Consider the following 23563-nt stretch of genomic DNA (forward strand, 5'->3'; position numbering starts at 1 on the left):
AAATAGGGAAATAAACTTGGGGAGGAGAGTTTAGAGGCATCCTTAACCATTTGATTCAGTATCATGGCATTTCATATATATTGCCTTTAAAGGACTTGTATAAAATGACACAAAAACAAACTATATCTGTATCCCAGTAAATAAATACACTACTGTAAACCCACCAGGCGGGGAGGGGAATGTGCATCGGACACACTAAATTACAGTTAACTCCTAAGGCACAATACTGTCCAAGCAACGGTGCATACTCTTGAGAGTTGGACACCACAAATGGTGGGCCAGTCTATACGCCAAAATTACATTGGGTTAGCTACATCGGTTTCTGAACCAGTTTAGTTACACTGGTGCCACCTGCTTGTTAGGAAAGTCTTAAACCAGCTCAGAGTGGCTAACAAATCAACGTAAAGCACCCTTAAACCAAATTCTCTGCACTCCAAGGCTTGAACTATACTCATTCAGAAACGTAGGTAGTTGGTGCAATTTCTGTGTGTAGACCAGGCCTAATTTAGGACTTGCGGTGGTGGGGGGCAAGGGGTGGTGTGTGTGGGGTGGTAACAAGTATTTTTTTCTATCAACTTGAATTTCGGTCAATAATAAAGTTTCAGCCACTCAGCAAAGATCTGGAGGCTAACCTAGTACTTAGTCTAGCACTGTGCAGTCAGGTGGCTTACACAGAGAACTGCCTGCCTATAAGGCACCCAGCGGTAGAGACATGAACTTCCGTTCTGTTCTGTTCTGGTGGGACATGTCTGGCATGCTGACGAGCTTCATGGAAAGCCAAGAATGATCATTTCAGGGGGTTGTGGTGGAAATCTCACTGGAAGACTGCACCATCTGCCAGCCTACAGGCTTTAAACAGAGTGGGGAAGCAGGTCGGCCTCTGTATTGGAGACTGTGAAGAGAAGCTCTCGCTCCCAGTCACACGTGTAGTAATGCACAAAGCAAAGAGCGTTGGTTTCTGATATAGGTTTATAATGAATTTTATCTTAAAATAATAAAGCCGTATACACAACATACAAATGAGTTTTACAAAGAGCCACTGTTATATAAGTTTACTTTAAAACCTACCAGTCTCTTCACAGACTCTTTGCTCTCTTTCTCTCTCTCTGGACTTTTTCCCCCCTTTAGTAGTTAATCAGATTTTGGGTGACAATTTGCAACTCTGCCTGTCCTCTTCATTGAGGAGTGGAAGAAAAGTCCACTTACAAAGAGTTGCTCTTGTCAGCTCCTGTCTCTAGTGCAGCCGTGCATTAACGTGCTGGGTCTGTTTGAGACCATCGCGCTTCCTTAGGGCTTTGCAACATCCTTCCTTGGGCCTCGCTAAAAACAAAGCAAAGAGAGAGAGCTTTCTGCAAGGATTTCATAGTTTGCTCTAGGTTGGTGACGGTGGTTTTGGGTTTTTATTTTTGTTCCTGGTGAAATTTAATTTATAGCAAGAAAATTCTTTAGGGACACGCAGGGATCCGTCACTCACATTCCGACGATCGGTCTCACGTTCGTAAGCAGCTGCGCTGACCTTTTGCAAGACGACAATGGGCAGAAGACGCTTCACAGTTTAAGCAATGATTGCAGACTCCTTCGAGGGAAGGGGATAGACTTGCTGAGCAGTTGGAAGGGTCCACGGTATCTCCTGGGAAATGTAGTCCTGTCGTTAGTGCTTTGCAGAATTCATTAAATAAAAGCCATGCAGCTGAACTACAGCTCCCGGAATGCCATGGCCCATGGGGCACGGGTCGTGCGTGAGTTTGTTTTTTCCCTCTCTGGTTCCTGTCTCCTCAGGTTTGGTCTAACCACTCGGCCCGCTTCGGTGCTTTACACGTGTGCACGTCAACAGTGTCCTCGCACTCCTTGCAGCGCACAGCGCAGCACCAGTGGAACTTGCACTCGCACTTGGTGATACGCGTGACGCGGGTGGTGTCATAGCCCCGGCCACAGCACATGACCTCGCAGCCGTCGGTCCCACGGGACAGCTTATTGCACACACGACCCGCCGTCCCCAGGGAACCTGTAGGAAGGAAGCAAGGGTTCATTACACTGTCCCGCTCAATCTCGCTGTGAATGAAAACGCACCATTGTGACATAAGAACGGCCCTACTGGGTCAGACCAAAGGTCCATTTAGCCCAGTATCCTGTCTTCCAACAGTGGCCAATGCCCCAGAGGGAATGAACAGAACAGGTCATCATCAAGTGATCCATCCCCTGTCACCCATTCCCAGCTTCTGGCAATCAGAGGGTAGGGACACCATCCCTGCCCATCCTGGCTAATAGCCATTGATGGACCTATCCTCCGGGAACTTATCTCGTTCCCCTTGTATAGTTTTTGGGGCAATTTTCCAGGCATTGCTATCAGGGGCTCTCTGAAACCAACTACTGTCCATCTAGACTTTAAGGTCTTTGGGCCAGAGCCTGCCAGTTTTGTTCTCTGTCTGTACAGCACCTCACATGGTGGGACCAGGTCAGGATTGGGGGGCCACTAGGCCCTACTGCAATATAAGTTGGAGAGACTGAGTTTAAACACATGCTGTTTTAGTAGTGCATGAACTCCTAATTTACTGTTTTTACATGGTAGGTTCTTGGGTGCAGGGACCGTACTGTGCCTTGTGGGTCAACAGCAGTATGTTTATAGATCTATGGACCAATTGTCTTTCTGCCTTAGCATTCAGCTCCCTCGCCCAGAGAGGACGTGAATCCTTACACAACAGCTCCAGGTCTTTCTATGAAATGCAGAGCACCATTTTCTGTATACATTTTCAACCAGGCCACATCCTTGAACCATGTTTCATTTGTGTCCTGTGGCTCAGAACTCACAGGGCAGATGGGTTCAGAAATAGAGACGCTTTGCCCCGAGGTGCTCTGAGCGCTGGCCCACATGGTGGAGCCTGGTCATACAAAGTGACCTGCTTTGAAGTCCCTGATCCCGTGATAGCCCCATAAACAAAAGCACAAGCATGGCATCTACTGGCTAGTGCTCAGGGGTCATTGGGGCCCAATTCCCCGTGGCCCAGCACCTCAGGCTGATGATTAGACCAGTGCAACGTGGGTGGGAACCACTGCCACATTGGCACGGTAACATTCCCCACTCACTCTCCACTGGCGTAAATGACTGCACCAGGCGCAGGGAAATGGGGAATTGGTTCCCATAGATGAGGCCCTCTGCCTGCATGGACATAAATGGTATCAGCTAAGCCCCCTAAACAGCAGCAGGGAAATACCCAGTAATGCATGCTTTAAACAACACAGGGAGAGCCGAGGGGTCGCTCAGGTCCCAAACCGTACCTGCATGCTCTTCCCTAGGTCTGTACGGTTCCTGGAATTCTTGGGCTCTAGTTTTCCTAGCACAAACCCCTCGCATTCTCATTTTGGGGGCAGTGTTGTGTGCAAGTGCCCGTGTCAATGGAGAGCCTTTCCTCTCCTGCGGGGTTTCTGTTGGAGGGTGTGGGGGGGTCTGGGCCCTGAGGTCACATCTTCTGTCTAGTATCAGATGAGTTCAGATCTGCCCTGGCTGAGGTCAGGTCTCTGAGGGGAAAGAGGCCCCAGTTTGGTCTCTAGCAGCCACTCTGAGCTGTCTAGCCATAGCTGAGGGACCGAGCTGGTGAGGGACAGGGACCTTCAGCCTTGCTGATCACGCCTTATTCAGACAGGCCTTGGGTTTCTGGGGAATTGGGGCAATGCACTGAGTAAATTCTTTCTTCTTCTGGCCTCTCCCTTGGATCCAGTTCAGGGGTTGTCTAGACACAAACCGGCCCCCTTTCACCTCTGTCTGACACGTGAACCGGTTTAGAAATGGCTGATCTTGCTTTTGCCTAAACCAGCTCAAGCCAGAAAAGTTGAAGCCACTTCTGCCCTGGCAGGAGCTCGTGTCAGTTTAACGAACCTGATGGAAGTGTGTATCTACACCAGCCCCGTGCTCCTGGTTTCAGCAGCGAATGCTCGCCAGGTGTCTGGACATTGGGCACTGCTGAATCCCCTCTGGAGCTGCAGGCTGTGCCCATCCTAGCATCAGTGTCTGCGCTGCTCATCAGCTTCACACAGGGCTGCCCAGAGGATTCAGGTGGCCCAGGGCAAAGCAATTTTGGGGGCCCCTTCCATAAAAAAAAGTTGCAATACTATAGAATACTATATTCTTGTGGGGGCCCCTGTGGGGCCCAGGGCCTGGGGCAAATTGACCCACTTGCCCCACCCCGGGTGACCCTGGCTTCACAGCACGACAGGCCAGATTCAGCCGGCTGGCTTCGGGGACTCTGTACTGCTCATGCCAGGCCTAGGGAAGCAGGTAGCACCGGGAGAGTGGTGGTAGCAGAGCGGTTCTTCTTCGAGTGATTGTTCATGTCCATTCCAAGCAGGTGTGTGCGCGCCGCGTGCACGCCAGCCCGCAGCCCGCACACACCTGCTTGGAATGGACATGAACAACACATCTCGAAGAACAACAGTTACGAGAAGGTGAGTAACCGTTTTTTCTAACTCGTGCTCAGTGATTTCTAGTATCCAGCAAAGGCGGTAACGCAGACTTGTCTGTTCTGCTGGAATCCTCCTGCCTGTGTGCCTTGCCAGCTGGTGTGAGGGAGGAGCAGAGAGAGTCTGCGGGGAGAGGCATATAAAATAGCAGGCCCAGGGTTTAGAGGACTCCTGGGCTCTCAGCTCTGCCACGGCATTCATTCTGCCGCTGCCTCCCCACCAGTACAGCGGGAAAGGACCAGGCCCGCGGGTGCTGCAGGGGTTCGTGTGTTTAATGCTCTTTGGGTCCCTAGGGAGGAAGAGGCTACAGAGGTTGAATCTGATGAACAGCCCACGCGCACAGGCTCCCGTGGCCCTGAGCCGGGACCAGCACACGCTTTCCAGGCCGCCGCTCCTGAGACAGCAAGCTGGGCATGGTGCCGCTCCACGGAGGGGACCCTCTGGCTGGGCCCCTTCAGGGGGGCTGGATGTGACTTTCTCCTCCGAGCTACTCCCCAATTCTTGAATCATTTCTGTCACTGCTACCTTTGCCCCTCTTGCTGCCCTGGGGACCGTCCTCGCACTTCTATCTGTGCGTTCTGTATGCACAACCAGGGCCGGCCCTGTTCGTGCTCTCTGCTGCTCCTTTGGAAAGCGCTGCATGCTTGGGGTGATTTCCAAGCTGCCTTTCCTAGCCCAGAGCCTTCCGGCTGCACTGGCCCATCAGCCAGACCCTCACGGCAGCTCCTAGTGTGTGAGAGGTGGAGATTTGGAAGCAACCTCCTAAAATGGCTGAAACTCTCCTATTAAACATCCCCTTAGCTTTGCTGATCTTCCTTCCCCACCCCACCTTCTGTCCGTGCACTAATCTGTTCTCTAGGCCAGGTACAGGCCAGGTATATCCCCCCCGCACCTCCCTCTCGTCTTCGCAGTTTGGCTCTGCATTCCCTGGGTTTGCTCTCTCCCTGTGCCTGGCCCTGTCTCCCCTGGGGTGAGTTACTCTGAGCTGGATGGAACACGCAGCCAGCCCTCCCTTGAGGCAGGTATGCAGAGAGCTCTCCCCACTAGCGTGTGTCAAATTCCCTTCACTTGTGGTTTAATTATCCTGTATGACGGCTGGAGAGGCCAAGTACTAGGAGCAAAGGTTTATACACAGCAGGAAGCTACTGGACCTGGGACCTGTACTTGGCAGACAGCTGGGCAGGAGACAGCTGGCTTGAGTGTCCAGTTAAGTGGCCCTGGCCAATCCCTATTTAGAAGCGGAAATGTCTCCCTCCAGTTGTGAGGCCCTCTGCAGGGCTAACGGCCTTTGCAGAGCCGGTGCAGCTGCCAGTGAACTGGCACGGCTGCTCTTACCCCACACCGCCTGGAAGTCCAGGCTTCTCTGGTCGTGCAAAAAAGAAAAAAAAAAAAAGGACCGTGGCCTGCTGCTGCTCTGAAAACCCCATGTAAAGTTTGTTCATTGCTCTCTGCAATGGTAGGGTTACCATACGTCCGGATTTTCCCGGACATGTCCGGCTTTTTGGGCCTCAAATCCCCGTCCGGGGGGAAATCCCCAAAAGCCGGACATGTCCGGGAAAATAGGGAGGTAGGGCGTGGCGGTGCGGGGCCGGCGTGGTGCTGGGCCGCCCCAGGGGCCGGGCCGGGGGCGCGGGCACTTGGCCGGGGGCCGGGGCCGGGACCGGGGTCGGCGCGGTGCTCGGCTGGGGCGGGGGGCGCGGGGCCGGCGCGGTGCTGGGCCGGGGGCGCGAGCACTTGGCCGGGGGCCGGGGTTGGCGCGGTGCTCGGCTGGGGCCGGGGGCGCGGGGCCAGCGCGGTGCTGGGCCGGGGGCCGGGAGCGCGGGCACTTGGCCGGGGGCCGGCGCGGTGCTCGGCCAGGGGTGCGGGCACTTGGCCGGGGGCCGGGGCCCCAGCCGGGCAGGAGACGCCGGGGCCAGAGCCTCTTGGCCTGGGCCGGCCGGCCGCCGAAGGGAGCCACTCGGCCAGGGGGGCCGGACTGAGCCGTGCCGCGCCGCATCCCGCCCCAGCTTACCTGCTGCCTCCCTGTTTCAGGCTTCCCGCGAACATTTGATTCGCGGGAAGCAGGGGAGGGGGGGGGAGCAGGGGGCGGAGCGTTCAGGGGAGGGGGCGGAGTTGGGGCAGGGAAGGGGCAGAGTTGGGGCGGGGCCGGGGCCCCATGGAGTGTCCTCCTTTTTAAAAATTAAAATATGGTAACCCTATGCAATGGTTCAGGTAGGTAAGGGAGACTTTGAGTGACTGAAGCTCACTTTGGAAGATTCTGCTCAGCTGTGCCCTGGTGCAAATGAATGGGGTTACTCTGGATTAACCCCAGTGTAAGGGTCAGTCAGACAGGCTGACTCCCAGCAGCTGAAATGGAGACAGAGTTTAGATAGGACTGGTTTAAACTTGCAGATTTAAACTAGTGTAAATGGTGAATTCTCTGTAACTTGAAATCTTTAAACCATGATTTGAGGACTTCAGTAACTCAGCCAGAGGTTAGGGGATATTTCAGGAGTGGGCGAGGTTCTGTGGCCTGCAATGTGCAGGAGGTCAGACTAGATGATCATGATGGTCCCTTCTGACCTTAAAGTCTATGATTCTAGTGGTGGATGCAGCATGGTCTAGTGGGAAGAGCGAAGAACTGAGATGACTCCTGGGTTTCCAGTTCTGTCCTCTGATTCACTGCGAGACCTTGAGCAAGTTCTAGGTGAAGTTACTTCACTTCTCTGCTTCAATTCCCCCTTCAGTAACACAGGGTAATACTTACTAGAGGGGGTTGAAATTTTGTCAAAAAGAATGGTTAGTTTTTCATTTAAAACTTATTTTTGACAAATGTTCATGTTTTCATTGGGGGGAAAAAAACAAACTTTGGGGTGTTAAAGTGAAAATGTGTTAGAATTGGGGTTTTCATTTATTTATCAAAACCCTCTCCCTCTGGGGGAGAAGAGGGAATTCTTTCCTGACCAGCTCTCGTCACTTCCTGCTATGCAGGTTGCTGTTTGTACAGTGCAAAGTGCTTTGTGAGGCTCTGATGGAAGGTGATCGTGTAACCCACACACCTGGGTGGGGTGTTCTGTCCCATCCAGTGGCACCAAGACAGAGATAAAATGAGACTGCTGTATAGTAACAGCCAATTGGCTTTTAGCTCATGCACTAAGCTCCAGAGGTCCCAGGTTCAGTCCCGCCTGACAACAACTGGGGGGTCTGTTGGTGTTACACTAGTGCTGTGTGTGGATTTAGTACTCAGTTTTTGGGACACATTTTCAACAAACCCTCCCAAAAAAGCAAGACTGAAAATTCGACTCATTTGAGTCTGTTTTCTGACTGACTTCACAGTTCACGGCCTGGCCAGGACGTCAGGGCATGTCTACGCTGTAGTTGGGGGTGAGCCTTGCAGCCCAGCTTGGCAGATTGTCTGCACAGCATTTTGGAGCCTGTGGCAGCAAGCCTCCTGCCCCAACTCCACAGACTTGGGCTAGCACTGTAAAGACAGCTGTGTAGACAGCCGCGGCTCGGCCTGGAGCTGGGACTCTGACACCTAGGGATGAGGGCGGGCTGGAGAGCCTGAGCTCCAGCCTGGGCCATAACGTCCACACTGCTATTTTTAGCAAGCTAACTCGAGTGCTTGTGTGTGTCTGTCATCTGGGGCCGGGAGTCTTGCTCCCAGCTGCAGTGTAGATGCACCCGCCAAGTCCAGCCGCAGGGCCCTGCAGTGCATGGCTGCAATCGCAATGGAATTCCAGTTGCGTGATTAATAAACCATGTGGCTATTTGGTTTTAATTTGCTATGTTGTTAGTGCTTATTAGAACTAGTTGGAAAACGAGTAGTTGTGAAACGCTTTTGAATTATTTTGCTGTTTTTTTAGAATTTTTTCACAAATTAAAAATTCAGACCAACTGCTCAAAACCCCCCAAATGGTGAAAAAAATTGTTCAACAAAATTTAAGTTTTTTCCCTACTGACAATTTAAAATTTTTAATATTAACCTGTCTGAAGTGTGAGTGTGTGTGTGTGTGTGTGTGTGTGTGTGTGTGTGTGTGTGTGTGTGAGAGTGAGTAAGTCAGGTCTGAATATGCCCTGGGCCTGGCTTGATGATTCTTTTGTTCCTCTTTGTGAGTTTAACTGTACAGGCATGTCTGAAGTGGCCCTGGCTGGCTCTGAAGGTTACACAAGGGCAGGGGCGGCTCCAGGCACCAACGCCCCAAGCACGTGCCTGGGGCGGCAAGCCGTGGGGGGGTGGAAGTCAGGGAGCCTTCGGTGGCATGCCTGCGGGAGGCCCGCCGGTCCCGCGGCTTCGGCGGTAATTCGGCGACGGGGATACCGAAGCTGCAGGATCGATGGACCTCCCGCAGGCATGCTGCCGAAGGCAGCCTGCCTGCCGTGCTTGGGGCGGCAAAATACATAGAGCCGCCCCTGCACAAGGGTGACAAAGTTTGTGGTTGGTTTATTGTGTGTTTGGTTGATTGTTTGGAGCACGTCTTTGATCAGGAGGAGGGTGCATGGTATTTACTGAAACCACCGTGCTGCTCCATGGGGTTGCCTGGTGCCAAAGGCAGCAACGAACTGGTCATGAGCTACTTCTGCCCTGTCAGTTCATCCAGTTTGCCGCTGGCGTACGCGCCCTCTGCTGGCTTGATTGCAACACGGTGGTAGGTACGGCTAGGCTCCCTCCACCTGGGGCAGAGACCAGCCATGGGTCTGCGTATGTGTATGATGGGGTGGCTGAGGTGGAAGGGGACGGGTGGGACTTCTAGAAGGTAGAAATACCTCTGTGCTGCTGATGCATAGAATAAATGTGGGGTGAGTGGCTTGTTTAAGTGTAGAAACCGTTTGTTCATTGCTATTTTCCTGCCTCACAGATTGCCTGGGTACCGTGGCTGCACTGCTGGGTCCAGGGAGCTGTGCCTGTTGCCAGGGAAACCGATGGCAATGCAGGGCTGTTTGACCTGGTGGCCAGAACCGTCACACAGAAGACCGGGGCTTTCTCTGCAGAAGCTGAATAACAGCAACTTGGACTTCTCTGCACGTCACCCCAAGCCCATGCAGTGTAGCTGCAGTGACTCAAAAGCCTGCAGTAACAGCTCGTGCACACCCTGCATGGCTGCGTGCTGGAGCAGCAGGGCCGGCTCCAGGGTTTTGGCCGCCCCAAGCAGCCAAAAAAAAAAAAAAAAAAAAAAAGCCGCGATCGCGATCTGCGGCGGCAATTCGGCGGGAGGTCCTTCGCTCCGAGCCGGAGTGAGGGACCGTCCGCCGAATTGCCGCCGAATAGCTGGACGTGCTGCCCCTCTCCGGAGTGGCCGCCCCAAGCACCTGCTTGACAAGCTGGTGCCTGGAGCCGGCCCTGTGGAGCAGTGTGTCCAAGAAAGGGCTAGGGTTTAGAGAGGAGTCTCCAGTCACATACACCCAGAACTGGGGCAGGTGAAATTCTGGAGAAACCGGTGCAATGCAAATCTCTATCCTAGCAGAATTTCTGCCCCTTGCTCACTTCTAGTGCTGGCTGCTGCCCAGGGACCATGCTGATAACTTGGAGGGCAGGTGTGGGCGGCAGCGGCTGCCTGGTAATACTGGGGGATGATTCCCTGATATTCCTAGGCCCTCAATGCACCTTCTTTCCTACCATTTGAGCATATGGGGTCAGAGTGTAACCAGATCAAACCCACGCTGCTTAGAGCTGGGCCCTGTGCTGTGAAGGGCCCTGGTGGTGGGAGGGTGGCAGAACTTGGGGAAAGGCACTGGGACGTTTGACAGGAGTTTCCTGAGGCCAGTAAGGCGAACTCCAGTGGGTTGGCTCCTCCTCTGGCTGTTGGGACTCCGAGCTGATTAGTATATTCGGCTGAAAGCCCCAGAGGAGAAGTAGCCACCAGCCCCTCGCTCGGTGCTGAGTGACGCACAGCAACAAGCAGGCTTGCAAATGGCTGGGGTGTTCCCAGAGCTGGGCTGCCGGCGGGGGGTTCTTCTGACTCCTTCCCAGCAGCAGCCTGACAACTGCCACTCACCATTTTTTCACACCTGGACGTTTGTGCGCTTGGATGGCTACAGGATTCACATCCGACTGAGCCTCCCCTGCCCCCTTGCCTGAGTCACCTCTGATTTCCCAGGCGTGCAGCACAGAACCAGCCCCCTTCATGTCCTTCCTGCTACCTACTGCAGCTCCCATAATCCCTTGCTGCTCAGACTGCCCAAGTGGTAGCGTTCTGCAAGTTGCACTTTCACAATCACGGACTTTGCTGGTTGGGAAGATGCTGTTGGGCTTTTTATTTTAATTTGTTTCTTGTCATGAGAAATTCCACAGTAAACCCCCTCAGGGGCTGTTTTGTGGGGCCTTTTGAGGGCGGAGAGAAGGGAATAAATATGGCTCTGAAACCTAGACATGTCCCACAAAGCAATGGAACAGCAGAGAACGCACAGCGTATGCTGGAGGTTACCCTACATTCTGCCTTGCTGGTGCAGCCCCAGCCCCAGCTGCAGGCATTCAAACTTCACTCTCTGCTAGGCAGCCCTCTACACGTGCAAGCTAAATGCCAAGCAGTAACTGCAGTGCGGCTGTAGGCGTGTTAGTCCCAGGATATTAGAGAGACAAGGTGGGGGAGGTCATATCTTTTATTGGACCAACTTCTGCTGGGGAGACAGTTCTGGGCTAAAGAAGAGCTCTCTGTGGCTCAAAAGTTTGTCTCAGAACAGAAGTTGGTCCAATAAAAGACAACACCTCACCCACCTGGTTTCTCTAAGTGCTAACCAGGTGAGATAGGCCTGCGCTGCCTAAATTCAACAATTGGGCTGAGTCCAAGGGGTGAGTTGCTCTTTAATATGGGTTGTGGGAGTCCTCCTGTGGGTTAGTGGGAGGCTGCAGGCCTGGCAAGGGGGGTGGGAGATGTTTTGCTAGATTGCCCGCCGCACCGGCCATGCAGACAGCTGTTGGGGCAGGTTCTTACCTGCCGACTTGTCCATCACACAGTAATCAGGAGAGTTCTCAAAGTACACCAGGTCTGTTTTGGTGGGTTTCCTGAAGTTCTTGTTGGCCACGGTGAAGCCGGTGCCATCCTGGTTCATTGTCACCTGGATGGCCCCATTGTATTTCTTCCTAAGGTAATCCCCAGTTTTCCGAAAATCTGACATTGCCAACCAACAAGTCCTTAGGGTGCAGGAGCCACTGACTCCATGGCATTTACACTCCAGCTTCAGGAATCGCTTGACAGCCTATAAGAGAAAAGAGGCCATGAGGAAAAGGTAGGGCCGAGCCAGCCCGTTGCACTCACGTCGGTCAGATCCCAGCCATGGACACTCAGCCTCCTGGAGTTGCTCGCTGTTTCATGCCCACGTGGGATGGTGATAGCTAATGGGAAGAGGCAGGGAGTTCTGTGAGCTTTCTTCTCAGAAGAGCCAAAGGGAGGCTTTGGAAAATCACGCAAGACTGGCTTTCTTGAAGCCCCCTGATCACCCCAGGGAGCCGCTGAGCAGCAGGGATTGAAGGCAGAAGGCCTCTGCCATGCCACAAACCTCTCTCCCCTTGCAACAGCTCTGACACCAAAAGGCCACAGGCATGATTTATGCACAGGACACATCTCAGGCTATGTCTACACAATGCAGTTTTCAGCGACACAGCTGTCGCTACAGCCATGCCGCTAAAAGGTGCATAGCGTAGCGGCTGTTTGTGCTGACAAAAAACTTCCACCCCCCACAAGCGGTGTTAGTGTGTTTGCACCGGCGCTTGTCGTCGGCAAAACTTTTGACTTTCGGGTGTGAGGTTTTTTTTAACCTCTGTTTTGTCGTTCACTTGCCAGTGTAGACAAAGCTTCAGTTGAAAGCAGGTCTGTGCTACTGCTAGTTGTCTTGCCCTGTGGCCGTTTATCCTGGAATGGATGTGGGAGGAGCGATAAGACTGATTGAGAGAAGGGAGCTTTCAGCATCAGGCCATTTATAAAACTGAGCTCATGGCTGGGGACAGGTCAGGGGTTAGCTCTGTCCAGAAGGGGACATAGACACAGGCCCGACTTCAGTGCTAATGGGGTGTGACGGATGTTCACCACTTTTACAAGACTAGGATAAATGTTGTACAAAGTCTGCCTGGTGAGGTATCATTTGAAACGTTGTAATCTGCTGAACATTATCGTCCTGGTAAAATGTGTGCATCAACCGTGTATGTAAAGTTACAAGTTTCTGCTGTATAACATTGCTGTAACATGTTCCAAAGTTAGACAGGCAGACCTAAACCAGTTCTTCAGAGACACTAGCACACCCAGACACGTATCAACACAGTCACCTGGGTTATCACTTAGTTAAGCGACCATTCTCCAGCAATGGGAAGATGTGAAAGAGAAATCTACATTTCATCACAGGGACTGCTCAATGCTCACATCCACAAGACACTACGTGTCACCTGCACCCAGCTGGGGGTAATCCTCAGAGGGGAGAGTGGTGTAAGAATGAGAGACAGTGGCCTCAAATCACCTCTCTCCCCCATCACTGCTCACGGCAGCTGCAATGCTCAAAAGACAAGGAAAGCATCATTGAAGTGGGAGAGCAGTTTTCAGCCAGTACAGACTGCTGTAAATGTATGGCAAGACAAAACCTTTTGCTTTTCAGTTCACTTAGCTTGTGAAATTAGGTATTAGCGGGCGTTTTACTCTTATTTCTTTTGTAACCAATCCTGACTTTGATGCATCATCACTTGTAATCACTTACAATCTATTTCCCCATGCTTATTCCCCGCTCCCTCCCCTCACACACACAGTTCCTCACATCTTCTTGTCAATTGCTGGAAATGGGCCATTTTCATTACCACTACAAACAGTTCTTTTTCTCTCCTGCTGATAATAGCTCACCTTAACTGATCACTCTCCTTATAGTATGTATGGTAACACCCATTGTTTCATGTTCTCTGTGTATATATATATCTTCCTACTGTATTTTCCACTACATGCATCCGATGAAGTGAGCTGTAGCCCACGAAAGCTTATGCTCGAATAAATTCGTTAGTCTCTAAGGTGCCACAAGTACTCCTGTTCTTTCTGCGGATACAGACTAACACAGCTGCTACTCTGAAATCTATCTTTCTGTAGTTAATAAACTTATTTTATTGTTTAATCTTAACCAGTGTGCTTGGATTAAAGTGTGTAGGAAACTCCATTTGGGATCACAAGGTTGGTGCATTTCATGTTCCATTGATGAAATGACGGACTTTCTATGAGCTTGCATTGTTCAGCCGTGTGCTGAGCTGGACAAGACGCACATTTCTGGGGGACAAGGCTGGGACCAGGAATCTGTCGGTGGTCTTCTGCTGAGTCATTTATGAGTGGCCAGCTAGTAGCACTCAGTAGTGTGCAGCTGGGAGCAAGGGATATGCTGGAGGCTGTGTGTGAACTGGCCAGGAGGGGATGCTCCCCAGTAAAGCAGTGTGATAGGAGACACAGCTATTCAGCAGTCCAGATTATACCCTGGGGAATGTCATATGGGGCTCTGCCTTCCCTGAGGCCAGTGGGACTGCAGGGAGGGCTGCAGGCCCTGGTGGCCCACAGGGTCCATCTGCTCCCCGGAGTCTGCAGGGACCCGGCACTAGCTGCTGGTGCAGGAGCTTGGGCTCTTTGCTGCAGAGAAGAGCTTGGAAGCAAGCAGTTCAGCAAGGGGGGGTGGGGAGGGCACCCCCAGTCTGGATGCCTCTGAGAGAGACCCAGTTAAATGGGGAATCACCCCAAACACAGGGGCCCTGTTGTGCCCTGGAGGCTGGATGTGCTGTTCCCAGCCCCCTTCCCTCCCCCCTCCCCCCCGCCACAAACTAGCACTGCTGTGCTGCAAACTGCCAGGGCGGGAAGTCCAGGCAGGCGAGGGCATTCCTGCTGGTGGGGGAGGGTGTGGGCTGGATCGGGGTCCCCCTCACTGGAGAGTTAGTGCCTCTGGCTGGGAATCAGCCGGCAGCCATCTCATCCCGGAGCGCCCGGCTGGGGAGGAAAGCTGCTTTCCTGCCAGGCTCCAGTGGCCAACTGGGGCTGCAGCAAGGGGCCTGGCACAGCGGCTGCTCAGTTCCTGTGCCCCATGCTGTCCCTAGGTGCTCGGCCCGAGGGGGGTGTGAACATCTGTGCCCACAGCTCAGCAACAGCCTGGCTACTGGGCACCAGGCTGGGTGCAGAGGGGCCCTGCAGGGTAGGAATTCAGGCTGCAAACTGGCCCAGGGTGGTGGACTGGACCAGGGTGGTGGCCTGGGCCGGCTGCAGTCGCCGGGCTCTGGTGCTGGCCCGGGCCTGGACCCTGGTACTCACCGTCCTTCCGCAGCGGTTGTTGTGCAGGTTCATCAGCGCCCGGGCGTCCTTCACCTTCTTCTCCTTGGCGTCCACAAAGGCCTTGGCGAACTTGATCCCGTAGTGGATGTTGTCGCTGCAGCCGCCCCAGTCGAACTCCCCTCGCTCGTCCTTGGAACGGCCGCGCTTCAGGGGGTCGCAGCTGCAGGCTTTCAGCTCCCCTTGGCTGCAGGCCCGGGTGATGGCGTAGACGACCCCGGCCGAGGAGATGGCGTAGACGAAGGCTGCCTCTCTGCTGCCTGCCGGGGGGAGCGAGGGACAGGCCTGAGGGTGTGCACCGGGCCCGGGCATAGGCAGCCTCATGAGAGCAGGAAACCTCAGAGACATCCCCAGGTATAAAGCATGGCTGTGCTTGGCTGCCCCAAGGCCCCTCCAACAGGGCCCCGCAGCACCTGCCTCCTCATTCTGCCCCCCTGCTCTATGCACTGAGCCCACGGGCGTCAAAGCGGCCAAGGCCACAGGCCGGGGACTCCGGCTGGGAAAAGGCAGGGCCTCAACTGAACCCGGCTAAACAGACTCACAGGGCTGGGGGCCACCAGTTCCTCCCAACTCCGCCCGTCTGCTCATCCCACAGCCAGGTGGGCACTGCTCGGCCTCCATCTTCCCACCGCACGAGGCAGCCTAGCTCAGAGGCAGCTGGCTGGCACTACTCACGCCTGCCCTGTCTGCCTCACAGCCATGCTCGGGCGCTAGGGCCTGGAGCTGACCTGGCACTAGCCCGGCTTTGGACTGCTAGGGTCACGGCTGGTTTGCGAGCCCAAACAGCGTGAGTGGGGCACCTCACGCGGGGGGCTGGCTAGCAGTGCTTGCGCTTCGTCCCCCATCACACTGCCCAGCAAGAGCAATGCATGGCATGAGCCGGGGGCCGGGGCCGTGCAGAGCCCGGTAGTTGCTAACGAGGGGGTGACGACTGCACTGGGAGGGAGGAACTGGCAGCCTGGCAGCGCTGGCCTTTATCGCCCGACCTCCATGTCTCCCTCAAGTGCCGTAATGCTTCCGCCCATGGTCCCGACAAACAGCTGCACAGCTCCCAGGTTAGCCCCCTAGGGTTCCCAATTTAGGTTGGATGTATTCCTGGAGGTTTCATCACATGACATAATTGTTAATTAAAGATTCATCTTTAATTCCTGGAGTTTCCAGGACAATCCTGGAGAGTTGGCAACCCTATAGCCCCCTCACTGCTCGCTGTGCCGGGATGCCTGCCCATCACATGCCAGCCCACCCCCTGCCTGGCTGGGATCTTGGCGGCTTGGTAATTAGGACAGTTTACCTGGGCCCCCGCCACCCTTTTCATTTGTGGGAGTCACCTGTTGTCTCGTGTCATGTTTCCTGAAAGCCCGGTGGGGCAGGGCCTGTCTTTTAGTGCCCAGCACAAAGGCCTCCCACTATCTTACTGGCCCTGTAGCAGCTACTGAAAAACAAATAACCACCGTGTGTTACCCCTCCGAAGGACTCTGGGTGTGGGCTAACATGCTGGGATAGCTGATCCACAGGCCACTGTGCTCTGCAGGCCCCAAGACCCTCCTGCGGCCTGACTGAAGAACTCCAGCGGATCATTCTGCCCCCCGTTCATTTTGTAACCACGTTAAAAAGCAACCAGGGGACGTGGGCCCAAAGGGCAGGCTGTTAACGGGGTGGGTGGGTGTGAACTAGTCCGGGAAGCAATGCAGCGGTGCTGCACGGTGGGCTTTGGGCGAGCGGTGGTCAGCATTGCTAAGCGTAATGGAGCTTACTTTTTCCTCTGCTGGAGGAGTTGGAGGAGACGGGAGATGCCCCCCGGGGGCTATCCAGAAGCCTTGCTGGTCAGTACTCAGCCCTTGCACCAGCCTGTTCAGAGCTCCTTTGCTGGACAGTTCCCCAGAGGCCCTGAGCACCACAGGAGCAGTGTCACTGGGCTCTGAGAGAGGGAGCTCCCGGGGATGACAATGGGTGGTGGGCGGCTCTGATGAACATAGAGCTTGAGGTCCTGTTCGGAATGTGCTTGAACTAGAGCTGCCATCTGGTGAGGTGAGAGTCTAAGGCCCCTAGAAGGAACAGGGAGATAAAGGGGGCGGCCTGTCGGCAGATAGGAGTCCCATGGAAGAACAAAGCAGAGCCAGGTTCCAGCAGGTCCCTGCACAGAGCTCTCCTCCCGGCGGCAGATCCCTCGCCTCACAAAGCCGAGCTTGGGAAGCATGAGCTCGAAGTGGAACCTGGGGGCACAGTCCAGCCCCCGAGAGGGATGCCATGGCCAGCGTGATGGAGGAGAGACCCAAGGGCGTTAGGGTGCTGAGAGGGGAACTGCCCTCGAGGCGGCAGACTGAAAGCACAAGGGCTGGGCCCTACTGGGAAGGGACAAAGGCCAGAGAGCGGAGCTGATGGAAGGCGGGGGGTGTATCATGGCAACATGGGATAGAAGATTGAGGTTTAGCTAGAAAAGACACCAACTGTCGTGCCTTTCGGGGTAATTCTGCAGGCACGCCTGGGGTGCCTGCCCTGGCTGGAGAGCGTGGCGTTCTGCAGGACATTGACTGTACATATATTCAAATCTCTAGCTGAGTTCCCAGCTCCTCACACCTCAATCTGCCCCGCCATTCCCTCTCCTCCCATGGCTGCAGCCAGAGCAGAGGAGCCCTTCCCTCTCGGGCAGTGACAGCAGCCAGCTTTTGATCTCCCCCTCCGGTGCTGGGAAGCGCTTACAATCCCAGCCTGCCGGAGCTGCGAATGGGCAGGCTGCAGGACGCCCCAAGCAGCACGGGACGCCACCTGGTATTCTATGGTTCTGGTTTGAGTTCACAGCTGGTTTTATAAGTTGTAAAAGCAGCTGCAAATCAAAACCATGCAGCGGTTCACTGAGGAGGGACCCTGTCAAACACAGCCTCAAAGAACAGAGTTCTCTGGGTACCTGGCCAGGGCTGGGGGACAGGTACCAAAGCTGGGAGCTCTCCTGTCGGCTCTCCATCCTCGCTGGCTCTCCCAACAAACATGGGTGCGTGGGGGCTCGGGGACAGAGGGTCACAATCTCTCTGCTCTCAACCTATGAACCAAAGCTCCAGGCTGCCCAGGGCCTCTACATCAGAGTTGTCCATCCAGCCCTACCCGACGGGCCACAGGCCTTCTGAACCCCTTGCTGGCCAGCAGCGAGCAGTCCACACCCCAGCACCAGCCGCTGGCGCTGTGTAGCAGGCAGGAAGAGGACTGGCGTCCTAGACAGGACGCCTGCTCTGCGGACGGTGATCAGAGGTGCCCGGGAAAGGGTGAATGCCCCATGCACGGTGACCTGGCACGGCAGGGTGTGTGCCCAGCCCAGTGTCACACATACAGCTCCAGCCACCACGTAGGCTCCCTGCTCCTGCACACTTGCTGCCTCAGCTTACGCAGCCTGGGGGGGTCCCCGGGGCTGCCAGGGCAGGAACTGCTGCTCGCTGTTTGCTGGCTCAGGGGTAGAGGTGGGACATCCCAGAGGGTGGGCGACTCCTCTACCCACCAGGCTGTCGTGTGCCAGGCCCCAGGGGAGGCACTGGGGCTATGGGGGATGCCCCTGGACTCAGCGTAGGGAGTTCCAGGTGTCACAGGCTTTGCAGTCTGAACGTCTGGGTGGGCAGGGATGAAGGCCAGAGGTCTCTGGCCTCTGTCATATTCGGGGAGCAGGAGCTTAAAGCCATTGGTTGCATCTGATTGTGGGGGGCCCATAACTCCAACAGGTTTAACCCCTGCCTCTGCCCTTGGCTCTGCAGGGACAGGAAGGCGCTGACCCAGCAGCAAGTGTGCCTGAGTCAGGGGCTGGGGCAGTTCCCCAGCCCCATCTCTCCTGCAGGCTGCAGCCGACAGTGCTCCCCCTTTGTCTCCTCCCACCCAGACAGCTTCCCTCCAGTAACCCGCACTGGGATCTTTCTCCGTCTAGCTAGCTCCTTCCTCCTTGCCTCCTAGCCAGTCCCTGATGTGCAGTGGAGGTGCCAGTGCCTCTGCCTCCTACCCAAGGGAGAGCACGTGGGCAGGCAGGGTGGGAAAGGACAGGATCATCTATCTTGTTGCTAGATCATTCTGGTTCCAGCCTCATTCACAATTGATCACACATGAACTAAAAACACTCCGTCCAGAGAGCACTGGGTGTCAGAACCCCTTGTGAAGGGGTGAAAGTTTTGCAGAACCAGGAGTGAGAAAAAGAGAGGTGATTGGCTGGATGGGGTGTCAATCACCCAGAGAAACAGGGGCGGGACTTCCCTTCCCTGCAAAGGGTTCTGGGTGAGAAAGCCCTCTATAAAACTGGCAACTGCAAGCCAGTTCTTCATGGCTGCTGGAGGAAGAGTCACCTAGAGGAGCCTAGCTCTGCTTGATTGACAGTATTAAAGGTATTCATTGCTGTTAGTGGCCTTTATTTAAAGTAAGTCTTGGTATTGTTTGCTCAAACTTTTCTGAGCTGGGTCTTGTTGCTCTGTTGGGCAGTTTTGTGGCTCCACTGAGCCACACCCCTCTCCCTCTCCCTCTTCCTCCTTGCTCTTCCTTTTCCTCAGAGTAGCTGAGTGCCAACCTGCCCTTCTGCCTAGCAAACACTTTCCTCTACTCCCAGGAGATGCCTGCATCTTTCTGGTACAAAGTGTACCCAACAGGCTGGGAACTCTTACCCTAAAAGAAATGAGCCTTTTGGGGTCCCCTGGACTTGGACTGCTAATGGCGGCTGGGGGGCATTGTGGACACTCTAACCTTGGTTATTGTCATTTCCATGGAGGTAGGAGCTACAGTATCTGATCAGTGCAGCATGGTCTCTGTGGCATGCAGGATGCAAATTGTTGCACACTGTTTGAGCTCATGGTGTTCCTAACTCTTGTAACTTCATCACATCTCATGGGATTTGGTGTTTTTTCTTAAAGCCCCGACTCCTGGAGTCATGGTATTATGTGAGAATCTGATTTGTTTGTTTTAGAGGGAAGTTTCTAGTGTGCCTGGTAGCAGAGACTAGCTTGAAAACCTGGCCCCTATAGGCTCACAGGCCAGGTGGCAAACAGACCTCAGCATTCACTATTTTTAATCCCCTGGTTTTTAAAGTAATCTCATGATATTTGGGGACCAGAGTTCTAATTTGTGAAAGCTCAGAGTTGGTGGTGCTACCTGCAGCCAGGGCCTGGAAACCAGAAAGCACTAGGTCAGATGGATGGTCTGTGTAGCCAGTAACCTTCCTCCCTGGCTCACTCTCTAGAGCAGTGCAATGCCCGCACTAGGCTGCTTTAGTGCTGTGAGATAATGGTCTGTCCAGTTCAGCCGCTAATGCTGGAGGCTTCAGAGAAGGATGCAGTCCCCCTGCTGCACCCGTGGCTATTACCTTCTGATTTATGGTACAATGCACCCTTTGTCCCCCCTTGTCCCAATATCGGGGGTGGGGGAATGGGGAGGTGTCACTTCAGTGCCAGGCCTATGGCCCACTCCTCTGGAACCCAAAGCTGTGGTTGTCCTGGGATCCAATTGCTCTCCGTCTTGGCTTCCCTGTCGTGTAGGGAGACAGCAAGTTCCCATGTGAGCAGCTGACTCCTGGCCAGCCCTGCTCTCCAAATATTTATATATCCCATTACTGTTTACATACAAGCCTGTTCTTCAGAGGTGTCTCCTTCCCCCACCCACTCCTGTCCCAGAGCAGCGATAGGCTCCTGTTACCGCTTGATTAGCTTAGAGAATAGTCCTGCTTCGAAGGAAGTAACCCAGCCTACCACACATGTTTCTCCAGGGCTAGGCTGCCAAGGGAAAAGAAGAGGTTCCTAAGTGATTCTTGAGTGCTGGCACAATAGGAGCTGCCGGTGTTACCAGAGCACCTAGCTGGTGGATAGAGGGGGCAAGGGAATCAGGGGCTGGCTGCACTGTGCACTGCTGACTGTGGGGCTGCGGGGGAGGATATTGTCTGGGAAGGCCCTGGGGCTCTGCCTTTTGGGGGGACTTTAGCCTCTGGGTATAGCTGAGGTCTGGGAGTGTGAGTGTAATGTACCCCCAGGGGTGTGGGGAAGGGGGACAGACAGCTGTCTCAGTAGCACTGGACACAGGGTGTGTCTGCCAGACTCCAGAAGGGGGTTAATATACCTTCACCTTGTCAGAACCACTCTTCAGCTGGGCATTGCTCCATGAGGTACAATCCCTACCACACTGCCCTGGAGGTGCCTGCTGGAACACCAAGCGTGGCATGTCGGGTGCTGGGCTCTTTTGACTGGCCATAAGTGTCCCTTTGGAGGCTGAGCACATGGAATCTGGTGCCAATGCCATGGTCCCCCCGGGAGTTGATGGTAGAGCCAGAATGAACCCAGCTGCCCTGAATCCTGGTGCAATGCCTCAAGCACAAAGCCATCCTCCTTCCCAGGGCGGCGGGTGCACTGCTGGGGATTTCTTCCTGGGTACATGGGAAGAATCCTGCCCTGGCTGCTACTGAAACCTAGCACAGCATGGTTGGAGACACAACTGTCCCCTGGATGGGTGTGAACCACAGCTCCCATCAAGTCAGCCGACCAAGGGCATTTGGGCATCTGTCTTCCTGCTGACGGGCAGAAGCTTGCTGAGTTCACATCAGGTCTGGCAGCGTCAGTGGCTGGAGCAGGGCTAGGAAGATGAGCCCGGCGGTGGTGTCCAGCAGGACAAACTCCAGGGTTCTGGGGTGCTCAGAGTCCTGTGCAAGTGAGGTGGGGCCATAGGCTGCAGGGGTGAGTCTGGGAGGGAAGGGGCTTGAGACTGTCGGACAGGGGATGACACACCCCCTGGCACAGGGTGCCTTGACTTTCAATGAGGTTAAGTTGTGAGGGAAGGAGCCAGGGATCCTCAGTGAAAGCAGAACTTTGGGATCCCCCGATGTGCTTGCAAAGTAACACTTTCCTTTGTCAGCCACCCTTTCGCCTCTTCCCTGTCTGTTATGCCTGAGCCACCAGTGTGCTACGGTGATCCCATTACATCACTCTGGTACAAGAAACGGGCTGTGAAGCCAGCAGATCTGGCTACTGGGACACACTCATTGGCACAGGGGGATTCTCTGGATGGCACAGGGCTGACCAGTGGCTATATAGCCCCTTCCCCATTAATGCCCTTAGTTTATGGGGCATCAGGGCTGTGGCTGGTGAAAAGAGGGTTTTTCTGCATTTGGTGATTCTTAGCTGCTGGACTGGTCCCTTTGGGCCATAGGGAGCGGCGTCTAAATTAGAGCTGCCCTGAGGCTGCTCTGACTTGTGCTGGAGATCAGCTCTGAAACACAGTAACTGCAAAGGTGTGTCCAAAGTGACCCAGCCTCTCTGTACCTGCTATGAATGGACTGTGGTGGAAATGCCAGTCGGGCCCTTGGCTTCCTGGGTAGCTGCATCATTGCTTTTTCCCCAACGTGCCATGCAGCGGCGCTGTGCAGCCTGCCTGACTGTGGCCTCTCTAGGATTACACCCCCCCTTTGGATGGGGAGGAACCCAATGGTCAAATGGCTAGGAACATCAATGTCAGATCCTCTAGCAAACCTTTCCCCTCCCTGTGGGTTCTCAACTTCCAGCCTTGCCTTCAGATACTCGGTGACTCAGATATGAAAGAACTTAAATGCAGAGCTCCTCCTAAATCTAGAGGGAGGGACTAGATTGTTTTCTTTTCCTTCCAGTGCATTACACAAGGTCTTTATAGATCCTAGTTAATAATCTTCTCTGCAAATACTCCTTTCCTCTGTCAGACAGAAATTGTCCACCCTCTTCCTGTATTTAGGGCTATGCCCAGGTTTCTCTCTGCCACTGTATGCAGAGTAGAGCCAGTCAGTCTTTCCATCAAAATTCAGTTTTGGTGGAAAAACCCAATCTGGTTCTTCGTGGAAAACATTTGAAAACTGTTCAGTTTCATATTTTGGTCAAAAACCCCAGAGAAATTGTAGAGGGGAAAACATCTATTTAAAAGAGTTCTTCAAAATTTCCTACAAAAAATAACTGGCATTTTTCAATCCGCTCTCCAAATTCCCCTCCCTTAGACAAATGCATCCAGGTTGGAGTTGAGCGATAAGTTACCCTGGGCTGGGTGGGAAAGGCAAAGCTGACAGAACTTACTGCGTAGCATGACTCTCCCGAAGACCGTGTGGTCTCTATCCAGCGTGCTGCAGTTCCAGCGGTGATGCCGGAACTGATGTTGGCATTCCCGGATCCACTCTTTGGCCCCCTCCCCGACGGACTGCATGATATCAGGGTACCTCTGGCAGAGTTGCCGTTGCTTGTTGACTAATCCAGGGATGTTATCGCAGATCACCCTTGCCCCCAGTGCCCCGATGTACCTGTAGAAAGAGAAAATACACTGTGAAAAATCAGCACAGTGCAGGCACTTGATTGTGTTCAGGGACTGGGGTCCAGTGGGGTAGAGCAGGGGGGACTGGGAGTCAGGACTCCTGGGTTCTATTCTAAGCTTTGGGAGGGGAATGAGGCCTGGTGTTAAAAACCAGGAATCTGGACTCTTGCTTTAGCTCTGGCCCTGGGGGAGGGATCTACTGGCAAAGGGTTGGGGCAGGACTGGCAGTCAGGTCTCTTTGCAATGGGGGGGGGAGGGATAGCTCAGTGGTTTGAGCATTGGCCTGCTAAACCGAGGGTTGTGAGTTCAATCCTTGAGGGGGACACTTAGGGATCTGGGGCAAAATCAGTACTTGGTCCTGCTAGTGAAGGCACAGGGCTGGACTCGATGACCTTTCAAGGTCCCTTCTAGTTCTAGGAGATAGGATATCTCCATTAATAAAATAAATAATAATTCACTCTGTATGATCTTGCTCACACCATGGTAAGCCTGGTGTGCCCCATTCCTCTCCCTCTTCTGATGAGTCTTGGATTACACCACTGGGCAGGCAACCTGCAGCTTCAGCCTCCCCATCCTTCCTCTCCTCCCTG

General features: G+C 54.1%; 2 protein-coding genes across 2 annotated transcripts in view; one reads left to right on the top strand and one right to left on the bottom strand.

Moving 5' to 3' along the window:
* ST7L (suppression of tumorigenicity 7 like) overlaps window positions 1-9612 on the top strand; it is a 59639-nt gene extending 50027 nt beyond the window's left edge. The window contains exon 15 of the mRNA XM_065591443.1: window positions 9294-9612. Within this exon, the coding sequence (XP_065447515.1) occupies window positions 9294-9437 (144 nt within the window). The 3' untranslated portion in view covers window positions 9438-9612. The remainder of the gene's footprint in view (window positions 1-9293) is intronic.
* The window catches only part of WNT2B (Wnt family member 2B), a 46364-nt gene continuing 23752 nt past the window's right edge, over window positions 952-23563 (bottom strand). The window contains exons 2-5 of the mRNA XM_005303545.5: window positions 22742-22962; window positions 14688-14965; window positions 11367-11631; window positions 952-2005 (exon numbers count right to left, since the gene is read on the bottom strand). Of these exons, the coding sequence (XP_005303602.2) occupies window positions 1776-2005; window positions 11367-11631; window positions 14688-14965; window positions 22742-22962 (994 nt within the window). The 3' untranslated portion in view covers window positions 952-1775. The remainder of the gene's footprint in view (window positions 2006-11366; window positions 11632-14687; window positions 14966-22741; window positions 22963-23563) is intronic.

Source organism: Chrysemys picta, chromosome 4 (assembly GCF_011386835.1).
Source record: "Chrysemys picta bellii isolate R12L10 chromosome 4, ASM1138683v2, whole genome shotgun sequence".
NCBI lineage: Eukaryota > Metazoa > Chordata > Testudines > Emydidae > Chrysemys > Chrysemys picta.